The 18613-nt window shown below is 44.2% G+C and overlaps 7 protein-coding genes across 7 annotated transcripts; 4 read left to right on the forward strand and 3 right to left on the reverse strand.

Moving 5' to 3' along the window:
• Positions 1-379: 379 nt before the first annotated feature.
• On the forward strand, positions 380-3904 carry C5L36_0B07650 (uncharacterized protein; the record flags this gene model as incomplete). Its single annotated transcript, XM_029465134.1, has 1 exon — positions 380-3904. One exon carries the CDS (start codon positions 380-382, stop codon positions 3902-3904), a length of 3525 nt encoding a protein of 1174 aa, XP_029320993.1.
• Positions 3905-5470: 1566 nt separating this feature from the next.
• C5L36_0B07660 (uncharacterized protein) lies at positions 5471-10822 on the forward strand (the record flags this gene model as incomplete). The annotated part of the gene is made up of 1 exon (XM_029465135.1): positions 5471-10822. One exon carries the CDS (start codon positions 5471-5473, stop codon positions 10820-10822), a length of 5352 nt encoding a protein of 1783 aa, XP_029320994.1.
• Positions 10823-11145: 323 nt separating this feature from the next.
• C5L36_0B07670 (uncharacterized protein) lies at positions 11146-11607 on the forward strand (the record flags this gene model as incomplete). The annotated part of the gene is made up of 1 exon (XM_029465136.1): positions 11146-11607. One exon carries the CDS (start codon positions 11146-11148, stop codon positions 11605-11607), a length of 462 nt encoding a protein of 153 aa, XP_029320995.1.
• Positions 11608-12175: 568 nt separating this feature from the next.
• C5L36_0B07680 (uncharacterized protein) lies at positions 12176-12946 on the reverse strand (the record flags this gene model as incomplete). The annotated part of the gene is made up of 1 exon (XM_029465137.1): positions 12176-12946. One exon carries the CDS (start codon positions 12944-12946, stop codon positions 12176-12178), a length of 771 nt encoding a protein of 256 aa, XP_029320996.1.
• Positions 12947-13009: 63 nt separating this feature from the next.
• Positions 13010-13753, reverse strand: C5L36_0B07690 (uncharacterized protein; the record flags this gene model as incomplete). The annotated part of the gene is made up of 1 exon (XM_029465138.1): positions 13010-13753. One exon carries the CDS (start codon positions 13751-13753, stop codon positions 13010-13012), a length of 744 nt encoding a protein of 247 aa, XP_029320997.1.
• Positions 13754-13885: 132 nt separating this feature from the next.
• C5L36_0B07700 (uncharacterized protein) lies at positions 13886-14197 on the reverse strand (the record flags this gene model as incomplete). The annotated part of the gene is made up of 1 exon (XM_029465139.1): positions 13886-14197. One exon carries the CDS (start codon positions 14195-14197, stop codon positions 13886-13888), a length of 312 nt encoding a protein of 103 aa, XP_029320998.1.
• Positions 14198-14667: 470 nt separating this feature from the next.
• C5L36_0B07710 (uncharacterized protein) lies at positions 14668-18282 on the forward strand (the record flags this gene model as incomplete). The annotated part of the gene is made up of 1 exon (XM_029465140.1): positions 14668-18282. One exon carries the CDS (start codon positions 14668-14670, stop codon positions 18280-18282), a length of 3615 nt encoding a protein of 1204 aa, XP_029320999.1.
• Between the last annotated feature and the right edge of the window lie 331 nt (positions 18283-18613).

The following is an 18613-nucleotide window of genomic DNA, read 5'->3' on the forward strand; positions in this document are numbered from 1 at the left end:
GAGTCATTGAATTTTCGTATATAAGGCTTTTTCGACACATGTGAAAAATTCAGGTTTCTGGAAAGAGCAACGGTAAAAAAAAAAAAAAAAAAAAAAAAGAAAAAAAGCAAATGCCGATTTCCTAATCGGGGAATATTCGGAAACAAAAATAAAATCTCCTATTTGGGTAGTTTCGCATTTATGGCAATTTTCTTTATATTTCGTTTTTTTACTTTTTTTTTCTCTCAATTTGAAAAAAAATTTGAAAATTTTTTTTTTGAGTGTTTTGAAATCTCTAAATCTTTCATGAAAAAAAACTCCAACTAGTTTACAAAATCTGTGCAATTTGTCAAAAGTTCGACTGGTTAACTAACGGGAGCAGCCAGCTATACACAGGACAATGACGAAGGCTGAGTTCAGAACGTTGGAGAGAGAGAAAAGGTTTCAAAATCCACCAAAGGATTCCTCCGCGTATCCATTGCTCACCAATGCAGTTAAACCTCATATCGGCTCATTCAATGCTTTGACTGATGGTAATATTCTCAACTTGGCTGTCAAGGATATCGGTACTAAAGTTATTTACGACAGTAAAGACCAAGACAAGATTGGTCCAAACAAGTTATCTATCCGCGTTGATTCTGTGCAGATAGCCAAACCATCTGTCCCATTAACTGACAAACTGTCTGTGAATAGAAACACCTACCCAAGTGAGTGTAGAGAAAGGTTGACAACTTACAAAGGTAGATTACTTTTGAAGTTGGCTTGGAAAGTCAATGACGAGCCAGCGGAAGAAATTACGGAAATCAGAGATGCAGGTCAACTACCAGTTATGGTCCAATCGAATAGATGTCATTTGAATGGTGCTTCTCCAGATCAATTGGTGAAAATGAGAGAAGAGTCCGATGAGCTTGGTGGGTACTTCATAGTCAACGGTATTGAGAAGTTGATCAGAATGTTGATTGTTCAAAGAAGAAATCATCCGATGGCTATAATTAGACCCTCATTTGCCAATAGAGGTGCTTCTTATACTGCTTATGGTGTCCAACTAAGATCAGTTAGACCAGATCAATCTTCGCAAACCAATGTGCTACATTATTTAAATGATGGTAATGTTACATTCAGATTTTCGTGGAGAAAGAATGAATATTTGGTTCCTGTTACTCTTATTCTTAAGGCACTTATTGAGACATCCGATAAGGAAATTTTTGATGGTATTGTTGGTTCCGATGTTGACAACTCTTTCCTTACTGATAGATTGGAATTGCTATTGAGAACCTTCAAACAGTACAAGTTGAATTCAAACAAAGAGTCGGTTGCTTATCTTGGTAAAAAATTCAGGGTTGTCTTTGGTGCCACACCAAACATGACCGACATTGATGTTGGTAATGAAGTTTTAAATAGAATTGTGCTTGTTCATTTGGATAATAATGCCGATAAGTTTAGGTTATTGTGTTTTATGATCAGAAAGTTGTACTCCCTTGTTGCAGGTGAGTGTTCTCCAGATAACCCGGATTCTACTCAACACCAAGAAATCTTGCTAGGTGGATTCCTTTATGGTATGATCTTGAAGGAAAAGATCGATGAATATCTACAAAGTATTAGGTTACAGATCCAATCTGACATTACTAGAGGCATTGCAGTTAATTTTAATGACCGGAAATACATGACTAGGGTATTTTCAAGAATCAATGAAAATATCGGTCAGAAGCTTCAATATTTCTTGTCTACAGGTAACTTGGTCTCCCAATCGGGCCTGGATTTACAACAAGTTAGTGGTTATACTGTGGTTGCAGAAAAAATTAACTTCCATAGATTTATTTCTCATTTCAGAATGGTTCATAGAGGTTCTTTCTTTGCTGAATTAAAGACCACTACTGTCAGAAAGTTGTTACCTGAATCTTGGGGGTTTTTGTGTCCTGTCCATACACCGGATGGTTCTCCTTGTGGTTTGTTGAACCATTTGGCACACAAATGTGAAATTACCACCGAAAACATCGATACCAGTAATATTCCTAGTATACTGTTCAAGTTGGGTGTAAAACCAACTAGCTCGGCAACTTCAATTGCAGGTCCTAATACTTGTTGTGTCCAATTGGATGGTAAGATCATTGGCTATACGACACACGAACAAGGTAAATTGATTGCCGACACACTAAGATATTGGAAGGTTGAGGATGGTAAGAAACATGGCATTCCACTGTCTCTTGAAATCGGTTACGTTCCACCATCAAATCATGGTCAATATCCAGGTTTATATCTATTTGGTGGTTGTTCTCGTATGATTAGGCCTGTAAACTACTTACCTTTGAATAAAAGGGACATTGTTGGTCCATTTGAACAAGTATTTATGAATATTGCCGTTGTACCTGATGAAATTGAGAACAACGTTCACTCTCATTGTGAATTTTCGCCAACTAATATTCTATCTATCCTTGCAAACTTAACTCCATTTTCCGATTTCAACCAGTCTCCGAGAAATATGTACCAATGTCAAATGGGTAAGCAAACTATGGGTACTCCAGGTGTTGCGTTGATGCACAGATCAGATAATAAATTATATAGGTTGCAAGCTGGTCAGACACCGATCGTTAAGGCAAATCTGTATGACGATTATGGAATGGACAATTTCCCTAATGGTACCAATGCCGTTGTTGCGGTGATTTCATACACAGGTTATGATATGGATGATGCGATGATTATCAACAAGTCTGCAGATGAGAGAGGTTTTGCTTATGGTGTTGTTTATAAAGTTGAGAAAATTGATTTGAGCCAGTCGAGACGTAGGAATGATCCGATTACCCAACATTTCGGATTTGGACCAGATGAGAGCCCTGCAGAATGGAGGGAAAAGTTGGATGAAGACGGGTTGCCGTATATTGGCGTTAATGTCGAAGAAGGTGATCCAATCTGTGCATACTATGATGAGGTTCTGGGTAAAACCAAAGTCAAGACATACCATTCTAGTGAGCCTGCATTTATTGAAGAAGTCAAACTGATTTCCGATGACAATGGTAATACTGAATGTCAGACAATTACAATCAAGTTCAGGGTCACAAGACAGCCGTTGATTGGTGATAAGTTTTCATCCAGACATGGTCAAAAGGGTGTGTGCTCGAGAAAGTGGCCACAAATTGACATGCCATTCTCCGAATCGGGAATTCAGCCTGATGTTATTATCAATCCACATGCTTTCCCTTCCCGTATGACCATTGGTATGTTTGTCGAGTCTTTAGCTGGTAAGGCTGGTGCATTGCATGGTATTGCACAAGATGCTACACCATGGAAGTTCAACGAGAATGACATTCCTGCGGATTTCTTTGGTGAGCAATTGAAGGCGGCTGGTTACAATTATCACGGTAACGAGCCACTTTATTCTGGTGCAACGGGTGAAGAATTGAGGGCGGACATTTATATTGGTGTTGTCTATTACCAACGTTTGAGACACATGGTCAACGATAAGTTCCAAGTGCGGTCTACTGGTCCGGTGAATAGTTTGACCATGCAACCTGTTAAGGGTAGAAAGAGGCATGGTGGTATCAGAGTAGGTGAGATGGAGAGAGACGCGTTGATTGGCCATGGTACATCATATCTTCTACTAGATCGGTTGTTGAATTGTTCGGACTACACACATTCGAGTATCTGTAGAGACTGTGGAGGGCTGTTGAGTACCCAAGTTTCTGTTCCACGTGTTGGTGGTGGCGAAAGCATGCGTTGCAGAAGGTGTGCCACTAGAATCGACGGCCGAAATGGTGGCCACCGTTCGAACCTCCTTGAGAACGGTGACGTTTGGGAAGACGGTTCTGGAAAGAGGTTCATTGGGGGAGGCAACACTGCGACTGTTGCCATTCCCTTTGTCCTCAAGTATTTGGACAGTGAGCTTGCTGCCATGGGTATTTCGATGAAGTACAATGTCGAGCCAAAATAGAAATACCTCTCCTTTCCGAAATTGAATGATGCGCCTGTTTTTACTTCCAGTAGGTTGGGTTGCTGTGGTGAAGAATTGGCCATTTTACATAAACAACTGTGAGTATAATTATAAACACAACTATATACATATAACTATAAATACAACTATCATTATTACAATAAACACAACTATCACTAGTACTACAGCTAAGGAGTATAGCTATAGCTGCAATAGCCAAACACACACACACACACACACATATATATATATATATATATATATATATGGCTGGCCCATTTGCATATGTGAGTGTGTCTTTTGTTCGACCTCTACATCCCCTAGAAACAATTGAAATGGATTTATTCCTGCATGGCTCTCAGTTCTCGCATGTCTATTTTCGCGCAACACATTCAACTAACTCAGAGCAGAGCAAGATAATGTCCGCAATCGGCTATCTTCAATATCTGCAAACCCTCCTCCCTCCTCGATCAGGATCTCCGCCGCCCCATCCTATTTGAAGAGTCTCTTTTAGACCCATTCACTACCAAATAGCGCACTAGAGAAAATATAGTCTATAATGCCGAGATGTGACTAAGATTCTCCAGCGAGTTGAGGTATTAGTGAGCTGATGTTTTCGTTGGTAGAACAAGGAGTACACGATATTACGGCTTAAAGCCCCAAACTCTAACACTACACTTTCGACAATCCACATAGTAGAATTATTATGTCCGCGGACATAAGTTGGGAGGACATAAAATGAGGGGGGGGTAAAGGAAACGAAGATCGTTGCTGCAGTTTATAGTTATGACCCGCCACTTTTCGTATTGACTTTCGTCTTTGGCCCTGCCTTTGTCTTTGTTCTAGGATTTGTCCTCGCCTCCTTCTTTGTGTTTGGCCTTATATTGTGCTGTCACACTGTAAACTACTGTTTTCGCCACTAACAGCATTTACAAATAATAGAGAGAGCGTAGGTGGAACTTCTTCTATGGCATTCACTTGTCAAATAGTGGGAAAGAGTACATTTGTTTTGTCTTCTTTTTCCCGTTTGGTCACTATTGGCCTTTGCGGAAATCATCTCCTTCCAACCTGTTCCCATAACTACAACTAGCATTGCATGCAGATCAAGTATAGATGAAGTTAAAGGTCTGGGCTCGAATGAACGAGAACTAAGCTAGAGTATTTCCGCAGATCTTAATTGTTACCAAAGTGCAACTCTAACGGTTTTGGCAATAATTCCGCACGTTTTCGGCGATGCCTCGAGCCGCAGAGAGCAATCATAATTGTCGCTTCTCTCTTTGATGAATGGAAGCAAATAGCAAAAATATGGATCCCACTGTTTATGCAAGGTATGGATAAACCCATCAACACTTTGGTCGAAGATGGTAACCACATTTCCGTGTTGTTGATGCAAAGATTATACCTACCCTTAATCCACTTTACAGCTTGTATGCTTCCTCAACAACTCTACCTGGTAAACTCTTTTTCTTTTCCTTAATCTCTACACTTTTTTTCCTCATTTACCCCCACCTCAACCCCCATTTTTACCACATTCACATCAGTCAGTCTTAGGTAATAACACCAAAAATGAAGATCAAGTTTTGGTTGCCATGGATGTCATCATTGATATCCTTGGCCGAAACCATAGACCTTGCTTCGTTGGCCAATGACTGTCCAATTGACACAGTAACCGTTTACTATTCATCGTTTCTTCCATTTGGTAATGGGGCATCCAAATCCCCTTTCACATCTACAACCTTCAGCTCAACTTTACAAACACTACCAACTTCAAACCAGGAACAACCTTCAAAAAGATACACGGACACAAGCGAGTCCTCGTCTCTTGAGGGCTCAACTCCATTGGGTACTACTTCGACCGCCTTGGATAGTTCCAGCATTATCTCTATTTCATCAACTTCATATGAAGCATCTTCTTTGTCGCAACATATTTCTTCTGAATCTTCTTCTTCCCTGTCTTCTTCAGTTGAAGTTTCCAGTGATGTTCTCTCCTTTTCATCTGAAATCACCCTGTCTCAACCTACTTCGGCGGGTACTTCAGTTACTTTACAGAGCTCCTTATCAACAACTTCCGAGATCACAGTCAGTACCTCTGGTTCTACCATATTTTCTTCTGACTTGTCAACGTCCCCTTCAATCGATTCCGAGACAAATTCCTCTCAAAGTATCCCGTCAATTTCATCGCCAATTTTAGCCTCTTCTTCTGTCTCTTCCACTTTTGTCTCTACAATCTTGTCGTCAACAAGTTCTGACCTCACATCAAGTAGTTCATCATCAACAGTTTCAACATCGATTCACAGTGAACCAACCAGTTCCAATGTTACTCCAACTGATAGTACAACAACTTCGCTGGCTTCGACACTTACCTCGCTTAATTCCTCATCATCCATATTTACTACATCTACGGGCATTTCTAACGAATCTTCAACTTCCGCGTCAACCTCAAATGAGGGTACAAAATCGTCTAATTTTTCAACTTCAAGCACTGGGACAACAACATCAGAATCAATAACTTCAACCCAATCGAGACATACAACCCCTAGAATATCATCAACCCTCTCAAATGAATCTTCACATTTCTCTGTTGTCTCTTCCGACACTACCGTGTATTACAGCTCATCATCTGTCGTGGTGAATTCTTCCACCAATCCTCTAAACAATGAGTCCACTAATTCTAACAGTGTTTCGTCCCACACAACACCCACCACCAATCCACCCACATCGGCTATCAAACCAACTACGAGTAATCCAGACACATTCTCGTCTAGTAAAGCAACATATAGCCTTACTACATCAACTACACTCTCTGCGTCTGGTGCATCATCTACAGGTTCATCGAGACCAGGTTCGTCTGGTGCATCATCTACAGGCTCTTCTACAGGTTCTTCCCATGTTTCATCAGGATCCGAGTCCAGAAAGTCGAGTTCAGCCTCCAGTTCAGTGAAGTCCAGTGGTACATTCTCAAGTAGACCAACGGCGTCATCGAGACCAGGTTCGTCTGGTGCATCATCTGCAGGCTCTTCTACAGGTTCTTCCCATGTTTCATCAGGATCCGAGTCCAGAAAGTCGAGTTCAGCCTCCAGTTCAGTGAAGTCCAGTGGTACATTCTCAAGTAGACCAACGGCGTCATCGAGACCAGGTTCGTCTACCGGCCCATCTGCAGGTTCATCGAGAGCATCCAGTGCGTCTGGTGCATCATCTACAGGCTCTTCTACAGGTTCTTCCCATGTTTCATCAGGATCCGAGTCCAGAAAGTCGAGTTCAGCCTCCAGTTCAGTGAAGTCCAGTGGTACATTCTCAAGTAGACCAACGGCGTCATCGAGACCAGGTTCGTCTGGTGCATCATCTACAGGCTCTTCTACAGGTTCTTCCCATGTTTCATCAGGATCCGAGTCCAGAAAGTCGAGTTCAGCCTCCAATTCAGCCTCCAGTTCTGCCTCCAGTTCTGCATCAGTAAGACGTTCATCAGCGGCCGCAGTATCTAGTAACATGCGTCCATCAGGAACATCCAGTGGTACATTCTCAAGTAGACCAACGGCGTCATCGAGACCAGGTTCGTCTGGTGCATCATCTACAGGCTCTTCTACAGGTTCTTCCCATGTTTCATCAGGATCCGAGTCCAGAAAGTCGAGTTCAGCCTCCAGTTCAGAGAAGTCCAGTGGTACATTCTCAAGTAGACCAACGGCGTCATCGAGACCAGGTTCGTCTGGTGCATCATCTACAGGCTCTTCTACAGGTTCTTCCCATGTTTCATCAGGATCCGAGTCCAGAAAGTCGAGTTCAGCCTCCAGTTCAGAGAAGTCCAGTGGTACATTCTCAAGTAGACCAACGGCGTCATCGAGACCAGGTTCGTCTACCGGCCCATCTGCAGGTTCATCGAGAGCATCCAGTGCGTCTGGTGCATCATCTACAGGCTCTTCTACAGGTTCTTCCCATGTTTCATCAGGATCCGAGTCCAGAAAGTCGAGTTCAGCCTCCAGTTCAGTGAAGTCCAGTGGTACATTCTCAAGTAGACCAACGGCGTCATCGAGACCAGGTTCGTCTGGTGCATCATCTACAGGCTCTTCTACAGGTTCTTCCCATGTTTCATCAGGATCCGAGTCCAGAAAGTCGAGTTCAGCCTCCAATTCAGCCTCCAGTTCAGCCTCCAGTTCAGCCTCCAGTTCTGCATCAGTAAGACGTTCATCAGCGGCCGCAGTATCTAGTAACATGCGTCCATCAGGAACATCCAGTGGTACATTCTCAAGTAGACCAACGGCGTCATCGAGACCAGGTTCGTCTACCGGCCCATCTGCAGGTTCATCGAGAGCATCCAGTGCGTCTGGTGCATCATCTACAGGCTCTTCTACAGGTTCTTCCCATGTTTCATCAGGATCCGAGTCCAGAAAGTCGAGTTCAGCCTCCAGTTCAGTGAAGTCCAGTGGTACATTCTCAAGTAGACCAACGGTGTCATCGAGATCAGGTTCGTCTGGTGCATCATCTACAGGCTCTTCTACAGGTTCTTCCCATGTTTCATCAGGATCCGAGTCCAGAAAGTCGAGTTCAGCCTCCAGTTCAGAGAAGTCCAGTGGTACATTCTCAAGTAGACCAACGGCGTCATCGAGACCAGGTTCGTCTGGTGCATCATCTACAGGCTCTTCTACAGGTTCTTCCCATGTTTCATCAGGATCCGAGTCCAGAAAGTCGAGTTCAGCCTCCAGTTCAGTGAAGTCCAGTGGTACATTCTCAAGTAGACCAACGGCGTCATCGAGACCAGGTTCGTCTGGTGCATCATCTACAGGCTCTTCTACAGGTTCTTCCCATGTTTCATCAGGATCCGAGTCCAGAAAGTCGAGTTCAGCCTCCAATTCAGCCTCCAGTTCAGCCTCCAGTTCTGCATCAGTAAGACGTTCATCAGCGGCCGCAGTATCTAGTAACATGCGTCCATCAGGAACATCCAGTGGTACATTCTCAAGTAGACCAACGGCGTCATCGAGACCAGGTTCGTCTACCGGCCCATCTGCAGGTTCATCGAGAGCATCCAGTGCGTCTGGTGCATCATCTACAGGCTCTTCTACAGGTTCTTCCCATGTTTCATCAGGATCCGAGTCCAGAAAGTCGAGTTCAGCCTCCAGTTCAGTGAAGTCCAGTGGTACATTCTCAAGTAGACCAACGGCGTCATCGAGACCAGGTTCGTCTACCGGCCCATCTGCAGGTTCATCGAGAGCATCCAGTGCGTCTGGTGCATCATCTACAGGCTCTTCTACAGGTTCTTCCCATGTTTCATCAGGATCCGAGTCCAGAAAGTCGAGTTCAGCCTCCAATTCAGCCTCCAGTTCTGCCTCCAGTTCTGCATCAGTAAGACGTTCATCAGCGGCCGCAGTATCTAGTAACATGCGTCCATCAGGAACATCCAGTGGTACATTCTCAAGTAGACCAACGGCGTCATCGAGACCAGGTTCGTCTGGTGCATCATCTACAGGCTCTTCTACAGGTTCTTCCCATGTTTCATCAGGATCCGAGTCCAGAAAGTCGAGTTCAGCCTCCAGTTCAGAGAAGTCCAGTGGTACATTCTCAAGTAGACCAACGGCGTCATCGAGACCAGGTTCGTCTGGTGCATCATCTACAGGCTCTTCTACAGGTTCTTCCCATGTTTCATCAGGATCCGAGTCCAGAAAGTCGAGTTCAGCCTCCAGTTCAGAGAAGTCCAGTGGTACATTCTCAAGTAGACCAACGGCGTCATCGAGACCAGGTTCGTCTACCGGCCCATCTGCAGGTTCATCGAGAGCATCCAGTGCGTCTGGTGCATCATCTACAGGCTCTTCTACAGGTTCTTCCCATGTTTCATCAGGATCCGAGTCCAGAAAGTCGAGTTCAGCCTCCAGTTCAGTGAAGTCCAGTGGTACATTCTCAAGTAGACCAACGGCGTCATCGAGACCAGGTTCGTCTGGTGCATCATCTGCAGGCTCTTCTACAGGTTCTTCCCATGTTTCATCAGGATCCGAGTCCAGAAAGTCGAGTTCAGCCTCCAATTCAGCCTCCAGTTCAGCCTCCAGTTCTGCATCAGTAAGACGTTCATCAGCGGCCGCAGTATCTAGTAACATGCGTCCATCAGGAACATCCAGTGGTACATTCTCAAGTAGACCAACGGCGTCATCGAGACCAGGTTCGTCTACCGGCCCATCTGCAGGTTCATCGAGAGCATCCAGTGCGTCTGGTGCATCATCTACAGGCTCTTCTACAGGTTCTTCCCATGTTTCATCAGGATCCGAGTCCAGAAAGTCGAGTTCAGCCTCCAGTTCAGTGAAGTCCAGTGGTACATTCTCAAGTAGACCAACGGTGTCATCGAGATCAGGTTCGTCTGGTGCATCATCTACAGGCTCTTCTACAGGTTCTTCCCATGTTTCATCAGGATCCGAGTCCAGAAAGTCGAGTTCAGCCTCCAGTTCAGAGAAGTCCAGTGGTACATTCTCAAGTAGACCAACGGCGTCATCGAGACCAGGTTCGTCTGGTGCATCATCTACAGGCTCTTCTACAGGTTCTTCCCATGTTTCATCAGGATCCGAGTCCAGAAAGTCGAGTTCAGCCTCCAGTTCAGTGAAGTCCAGTGGTACATTCTCAAGTAGACCAACGGCGTCATCGAGACCAGGTTCGTCTGGTGCATCATCTACAGGCTCTTCTACAGGTTCTTCCCATGTTTCATCAGGATCCGAGTCCAGAAAGTCGAGTTCAGCCTCCAGTTCAGTGAAGTCCAGTGGTACATTCTCAAGTAGACCAACGGCGTCATCGAGACCAGGTTCATCCACCGGCCCATCTGCAGGTTCTTCTAATCGTTTGTATTACCGTTCTTCACCGAGAAGTAGTGGATCTTATGCTACGAGATCATTTTCGTCATATATACCGAATACTTTGGTCACCAGGACTCGATCGACATCTACTTAGTTTTTGTTGATTGTGGTATTTTATTACCCTTGGTTATTTTATTGTTACTTTTTTGTTTTTTATTGTTTCAGGTTATTTTTACTACACTGCCTACTGTTTTAGTATTTTGTTATAAGTGTTATATTAAATATTGTTATTCTTTTTTTCTCATTGCATGCTATTGAGCCATAAAAAATTCTAATTTGTGAACCTCTTTCCTATTTTAGTATTTTTCTCAAATTGTTTTTATGTATTGACTGGTTGCAAACGCGGTTTATTGAAGGATAAGGCAAGAATTTGGAGTTGAATATAGTGTTTACGTGTTTACTTTCATCACAGACAACATGGTTGATTGCAGCATATTAGAACCACGTTACAGTATCGGTAATTTATCTGTTGAAGACTACGATAATGGTGTATTACACGTGTTATCACAGTTGACGACTGTGGGCGATGTTAGAAGAGAAGATTTCAATAAATTTGTAAAATTACAACAGGATAACGAGAACCATAAAACTTTTGTTATCAAAGACATTGAAACAAACAAGGTTGTAGGCATAGCGACGCTATTGATTGAGATCAAGCTTATACACGGATATTCTAAAGTTGGGCATATCGAGGATGTGGCTATTGATAAAAGCGTTCGAGGTAAAAAGTTAGGTGCATATATCATCCGTTACCTGTGTGAGCTAGCCAAATCAAGGGGCTGTTACAAGACCATACTAGACTGTGATGATGAAAATGTTGGGTTTTACGAAAAATGTGGGTTATCCAGAAGAGGAGTTGAGATGGAATACCGAGATTAACTCAGGTGGTATCATTGAGAATCATTATTGAAGTATATTTGCAAACAGATAGTGGCAAGATATTGATATATATATAAACCTATATACATATCTCATTATCTTTATAAAGGGCTAATATTTAAGGGTTAGAGTATATAAAAGATACAAATCAGTGTACGAGTATATGCAACAAAAAATATGTTGTAATGCAATGGTGCTGGGTGTGACTGCCAGAATATTGCCATTGATTTTCAATTACAATTTGTTAGGACTAGTGACTTAACAGTTGAGATTGACAAGCAATCTAGTTTCAAAAGTCGTTTAAGAGAGAATCGAAAGGAGGGAGCTATGTAAATTAACGGCTAATATGACAAAATAATATGGGAGTTCCCAAAACTTTAAGAGTTTTATTATTTTCCATTTCAAAATTAGAAACATTTTTGTAGATCCAAGGCTTCAGCAAACCTGTCACTGAGTTAGGCAACTCTAGTTTGCCTTTTAAGTGGAATTATAAATATGGTTGAGTGTTTTTATAAAGGGCCTATTTATCTCTACTGTATATAATACAAACCTTTAACGAGGTAGATAGTTACAGGATTGATAGCAATCGCACAACTGCCATTTTAACGCCATGGGTTCGCACGAGTGCCTTGAATATGTCTGTGAGATCTAAATCTGTGTTGGTGGAGACATGGAAATCCGACGTACAATGTTTTGATTTTGTAAAGTCTATCAACCACGTTATGGTCACCAAGGGTGAGGGTTTCCTCAATTTGATTGCCAAAGTGGCCGGAGAGTGAGCAAAGAGCGTATGAGGGTCAAGGACAGTGATGTTGTTCAACGATTCGATGTGAACATCCATGGGGAGTAGGGAATACCAACTACGTCTGCGTTTCTCTCTCATGCGTACCAAGGTATTCAAACGGTAAATGAAGAGAGAGATATTTTTTGAGGCTTGACATTCACCAACGAGAGTATTAATGGTGACTGATTCATCAATGGTGAGAGCGGGGGGTGTTATAGATAAATGGGATACGGTGCCATTGTCGCCAATGGACAAGTTGATTGTGAACACCCCCACAGAGGCGAAGTCTAGAGACATGGTAATTGAGTTCCCCATCTTCCTGTATGAGGGGACAGACATTTGAGGAGACGCCAGTTTGGCGTATTGCAGCCGCTGCTCGATATCGAGTGAAGGCAGTCTAGAGTGACAAGATACCAAATGAAAAGCATACTTGTACGTATCTAACGTACGTGGCTTGATTGACTTGACGGATCTTTTCGTTTTCTCAATTAGTTTCCTCCTTAGAGCGTTTCGTTTCTCAATAAGAGAATCTCGTTGGGTAAGTATCTCCTCCATTTGTTGCTGTTTATTTTCTCCCCTTAATTCTTCTCCTTGATTTCCTATTGGACTAACTTGACCTTATTGTTGTTGCAGATGTTGTAACTGTTGTCTAATAAATCTACGTAGGTGTTTGTGTATTGGTTTTTTCTTATGTTTCCGTTGCAGCGCCTTTCTTAGCCGTCGCATTTTGGATGGCGTGTCTAGCGGCGGCGGTAACAGACGGTCGCGCGTTACCGTCAGCGGGTCCCAGTCAAGTTGCGGAGACGCCGGGCGCACAGGCGGAGCGTGCGACGGCGGTAGCGCGTCGGCGTGCACAGGACCCTTGGAGAGCGGCGGGCCAAGAAGGTCGTCGCCACCAGGACCCACCTTGTTGCGTGTGAAGGGCCCACTACGTGGAGACGTCCCCAATGTACGCCGATCTGCTATTCTGTCCACGAAACGTCGTCGCGGACCAGAGACTGCGTTACCGGTGGCTCGAGTAGAATGTTGCCCATGAGGGAGAGATTCCCCCTGAATGTTGAATTGTCCATGTTGGTTGTCACTATTGTCATTATGGTCCTTTTCATGACCAGAAACAAGATCAACACCAACATCGGCTCTCCACAGAGACCCGGCATCCCCCATTGAACGGAGATGACCATTGTCTCTAAGAATGGCACCCGTATGTAAATCAACTATATCACCATACGTATCATCCACCTGGGAGTAGTGCTGGATAATGCGTGTCCATGTCTCTCGTACACGTCGCAGAGACGCAGCCCGAGCAGCCCCAAGATCGACACTTGTAGAGGCAGTTGTAGAGGCAGTTGTAGAGGTGTTCATGGCAATGACAACACCCGTGTATGTATCTATTCACAGGTGTCGTTGTATATGTATACGTGTGTCGTTGTATGCGTCTCCACGTATAAGTGCACGTACTCCCGTCCCTGTCGTTCCCCCATCAACGCCCCCCCATCAACGCCCCCCGGTCAACGCCCCCCGGTCAACGCCCCCGTCGTCGCTGTCGTCGCTGTCGTCGCTGTCGACGGTCCGCGTGCGCTCCAAATTCCCATGCGCAGCCCAGCATTGACGAAACGCCTCCATCTCCAAAGTGCATGCCCGCCAGTCGCCCGTGTCGAAATGGCACAAAAGGAGCCGCTCGTTTTCGGCGGCGCACCCTGTCTTGAGGATCCGTTGGTCCCATTCGTCGGGGGCATCGTCGTACTCCGACGCTGGTGGGAGTGTGTTGTTGTTGTTGCTACTGTTGCTACTGGTATTCTCTCTCATGACTCTAGTGTAGTGTACCTCTACTTCCACTGCTAGGGCAGTGTACTATAAACAGGAGGAGGGTGTCCGCATCATTTTTTTCTCCCTCTTGCCTTCCATTTTTGGCGTCCCTCGCCCGCTCGCGAACCGCCAACGCTCGTTCATCATCGCCGGCACTCTCCATTTCCCGCCCCCTCAAAACGCTCCCACTGGGGAAATCCCTTTTCTCTCCCCCCCCCTTTCCCTTCCACTTCAGTAAAGTCTCGCCATTTCAGAACGACGCGTCGCTCTTGGAGTTTCTTGGATGAAAGTACACCCGTCGATCGACGGCATCGACGACATTGACGGCGTGTCTCTCAACGTGTTGTTGTTACAGTTGTTGTTGAAGTTATTGATACCCCTGTTATAACCGTCAAACTAAATGGTTTTTCTCTATTTGGTAAGTTCCAACCGGTTGACCCTCTGCTAAGACATTACATATCGACAAGATAATGGTCAAGCTATTCACGGCAGACGAGTCCGCAGTCACGGCTTGGTCCCACGATCCGACCCCTCTACTTGCTGCAGCAACATTGGCAGGCGTTGTTGATGACACCTTCTCATCAGATGCACATTTGAATATATACAACCCCTTCAACAAGGAGACGGTCTTCTCTACAGACCTTCCAGCAAAGGCGCACTCCATTGACTGGGCAAGGGAGGGGGCAATGGCGTTGGGGTTGGAAGATTCCACCGTGCAACTCCTCAACTCGCAATCCCTCTTACATGAGAAACCATCCAACGTGGCCTCTGCTAACATCACCAAATACACCCAACATACGTCCCCCGTCTTGCAGGTGAAGTTCAACCCAATCTCGGGGAACATCCTTGCCACCAGTGCCTCGAGGGGGGAGATTTACATCTGGGATACCGTCAAACATACATGCCTCTCCCCAGGACAGCAAATGTCGCAACTAGGAAGAGTCGCCTCCCTTGAGTGGAACAATTCCATGTCTCACATCTTTGGTACCGCAGGCGACAATGTGTTTGCCTCCATCTGGGACTTGAGGGCCAAGAGAGAGGTGCTTCAGTTGTCATATGGTAACTGTAATTTGTCAACCTTGGCTTGGCATCCAACAGTTTCTACAAAGTTGGTGACAGCATCAGACACAGATTCTCAGCCTCTCATTCTTACTTGGGATTTGAGAAATTCCAGTGCTCCAGAGAAAATCTTGGAAGGTCACAAACGGGGCATACATTCCCTCGATTGGTGCCATAATGATGAAAATTTACTCTTGTCCTGTGGTCGAGATGATGCATCCATTCTCTGGAATCCAGTTGATGGTACAAAATTGGCAACTTACCCTAACCCGGCTTCTCATGAAATCAAGTTTGCTCCAAGAGACCCTGAAGTTTTCGTCACTGCTTCCTTTTCCAAGAAAATTACCGTCCAATCAATACAGGACACGACAAAACCCATCACAGAAACCATCCAACAAACCAATGAGTCCGATTTCTGGAACCAAATTGCCACTCATGAGACCCAACATGTGAAGATTGACAAGTTACAGGCTCCTAAATGGTTGAAGAGACCAATTTCTGCCAACTTTGGTTATGGTGGAAAGTTGGCAATTGCCTCTCTGAATTCCGTCAAGGTGGTTGATTTGGCGTCAAAGTTCAACTTGATTGACGACTCCTCAAGGGATATGATCTCTGCAATCTCGACCAACAACTTTGTCTCCTTGGTTGAGAAGGAGGAAGGTGGTAACGATGACGACTGGAAGCTTTTAAAGAAAGTCATTAATAAAGAGCCAATAAACGACATTTTAAATGTCGACTCTGTGTATGAGGAAACTCCAATTGATGACGATGATTTTTTCGCCCAAATTAGTTCCAACAAGTCATTGCCCAATTATACTCCTACAGGTACCCTCAACTTAAACATTGACCTGATTGATGATGATTTCGAGAAAAGGGCAATCCCCCTGTTGTTGGCGAACAAGGTTGAGGAATTGTTGGATTTGTGCATTGAAACGAACCACATCACCGAGGCCTTAGTTCTCACCTCAAACGCTTCAAAGGAATTGAAAGATAAGGCCACATCGGCATTTTTCTCCAAAAAGGCCCCGGCTTCATCCTTTGCTAGGTTGCTTTATAGTTCAAACAAAAACTCCATCTCGGATATCGTCCAAAATGCAGATATCTCATCATGGAAGGAAATTGCCAAAACAATCATTAATTTCTCCTCCGCTAACAAGCCATCCTTCAATGTCGAAATGAAACTGTTGGGTGATCGGTTGTTGGAATCAGATATTGAAAACTCTCGTAATTTGGCCTTATCCTGTTATACAGTGTCGGGATCGCTAGATAAAGTCTCATCAATCTGGTTATCTGAATTGGACAAGTATTATCAGGAATTCTTGAAGAACAACTCAACCACTGCTTTTGAGGCAAGATTTAAAGCTTTGGGTGAAGTTGTCAAAAAAATCGTTGTATTCCAATCGATTGCAAAGACTAACTTTGACGGAAATTTCCATGATTTGGGATCCATTTTCGTTGAGTATGCTGATTCGCTCGTCAACTTTGGCCATTATGAACTAGCGTACAAACTATTGAATTTGATGTCCGATGAGATTCCGCAAATTAAGTTGGAGAAGAACAAAATTTCCAAGGCTTTTATTAATAACTCAACTGCGAAATCTAATAAACCTTCAATTTCCAAATACGCTTCTCCTACGTTGACACCGGCAAGTGCAAATAACACGAACAGTGGTCCTAGGAAGAGAAATCCATATCTTGTCCCAGAAGCTTCAACATTGCCTATTAGTCAAACCAACCAACAACCTCTTCAACAACCTTTCCAGCCTTTCCAACCTGCTCAGCCTATTCAACCCCCTGCCAGTGGTATTAATAATGGTAGCTCTGGTGCTAGATCTAATCCATATGCACCAAAGACTGCTTTTGAATCAATTACCAATCAATCACAGGTCCCTCAAATATCTGCAATGAAAAAGGAAAACGCTTTACCTGCATCAATGAGGAAAGATATGGGCGGCTGGAACGATTTGCCTTCTCATTTAACACCACCTGTGAAGCAAGTTTCAACTCCTCCAGCTCCTCATAGAACCGTGTCTCAACAATTCCAAGTTCCACCGCCCCCATTATCTTCGTCCATCAAATCGTCTCCTTCTCAGAATCAGGCGCCCCCACCTCCTAAGAAGCCACTGAATCCGTATGCTCCTAAATCTCCAGGTATAGAACAAGCCACAATTGTTCCTGTCACACACCCAAGGGTTAGTAGTATCTCTGCATCTCCAATGACTGGCACCCCTATGCCAACACCACCACCTCCATTAAAGGCTAAGAACCCTTATGCTCCCGCACAATCTCAATCACCAGCTGCTCAAACAGCCCATGTAGCAACACCACCACGGGTAGCAGCAGCAGCTTCAAACCCATATGCCCCACCAGCAGCAGCAGCAGCTTCAAACCCATATGCCCCACCAGCAGCAGCAGCAGCTTCAAACCCATATGCCCCACCAGCAGCAGCAGCAGCTTCAAACCCATATGCCCCACCAGCAGCAGCAGCAGCAGCTTCAAACCCATATGCACCATCGCCTCAATCTACCCAACAGCAACTGAATTCTTTTCCACCACCTCCTCTCTCATTTGCAAAATCTCCAACCCCTGCACCTCCAGCTGCAGCTGTTTCAACACCGCCCCCACCGGCGTATGCAAAGCCAGCTGAAATCTCGCAACCTACGGAGATTTTACTTCCTTCTACCATTCAATCTACAATTCCTTCTGCGTCTGTTGATACTATTATCACCATTTTAAGCTCTGAATTAGAATCTGTGAAACCAATTGTTCCAGCAAAGTTCAATAAACATATTGCGGATGCCGAAAAGCGACTTAATATTCTCTTTCAACATCTACAATCACGTACTTTAGTTACTGAACCAACAGTTGAGAAGTTACTCACGTTGGCAAACGCATTACAAGACAGAGATTTTAGTGCGGCCAAGAGTGTTAAAGATGATATTTCAAACAACCATTCTGGCGAAACTGGTGATTGGATGGTAGGTTTGAACAGATTGGTTGGTATTGTTGAAGCGACTTCAAAATAATTAAAATTCACTCTTAGATAGAAAACCGCCTGTACCTCTCGTTACATAGATTTGTGTATTAATTAGAAAAAAAAGTGATTTAAAGCTATCTCATAAGCTCTGTTACTTCTCTCGAATATGCCCGGTACAACATAGAGGTATCACGGCAAACTTATAAATACTGACAGCTGCAAATGCATCATTGTATACTCTTTTGCACCTGAAGTTAACAAAGCTGTTGAATTCGAGCTTTCTTGTGTAGTGATTCGGTTGAAGACATGGATACTTGTTCTTTAGTCCACTGTAAGATGTGTAATACCAAAAAAAAAACTTTTGAAGAATATGTCAGTAT

Source organism: Pichia kudriavzevii, chromosome 2 (assembly GCF_003054445.1).
Source record: "Pichia kudriavzevii chromosome 2, complete sequence".
In the NCBI taxonomy this organism is placed as follows: Eukaryota; Fungi; Ascomycota; class Pichiomycetes; order Pichiales; family Pichiaceae; genus Pichia; species Pichia kudriavzevii.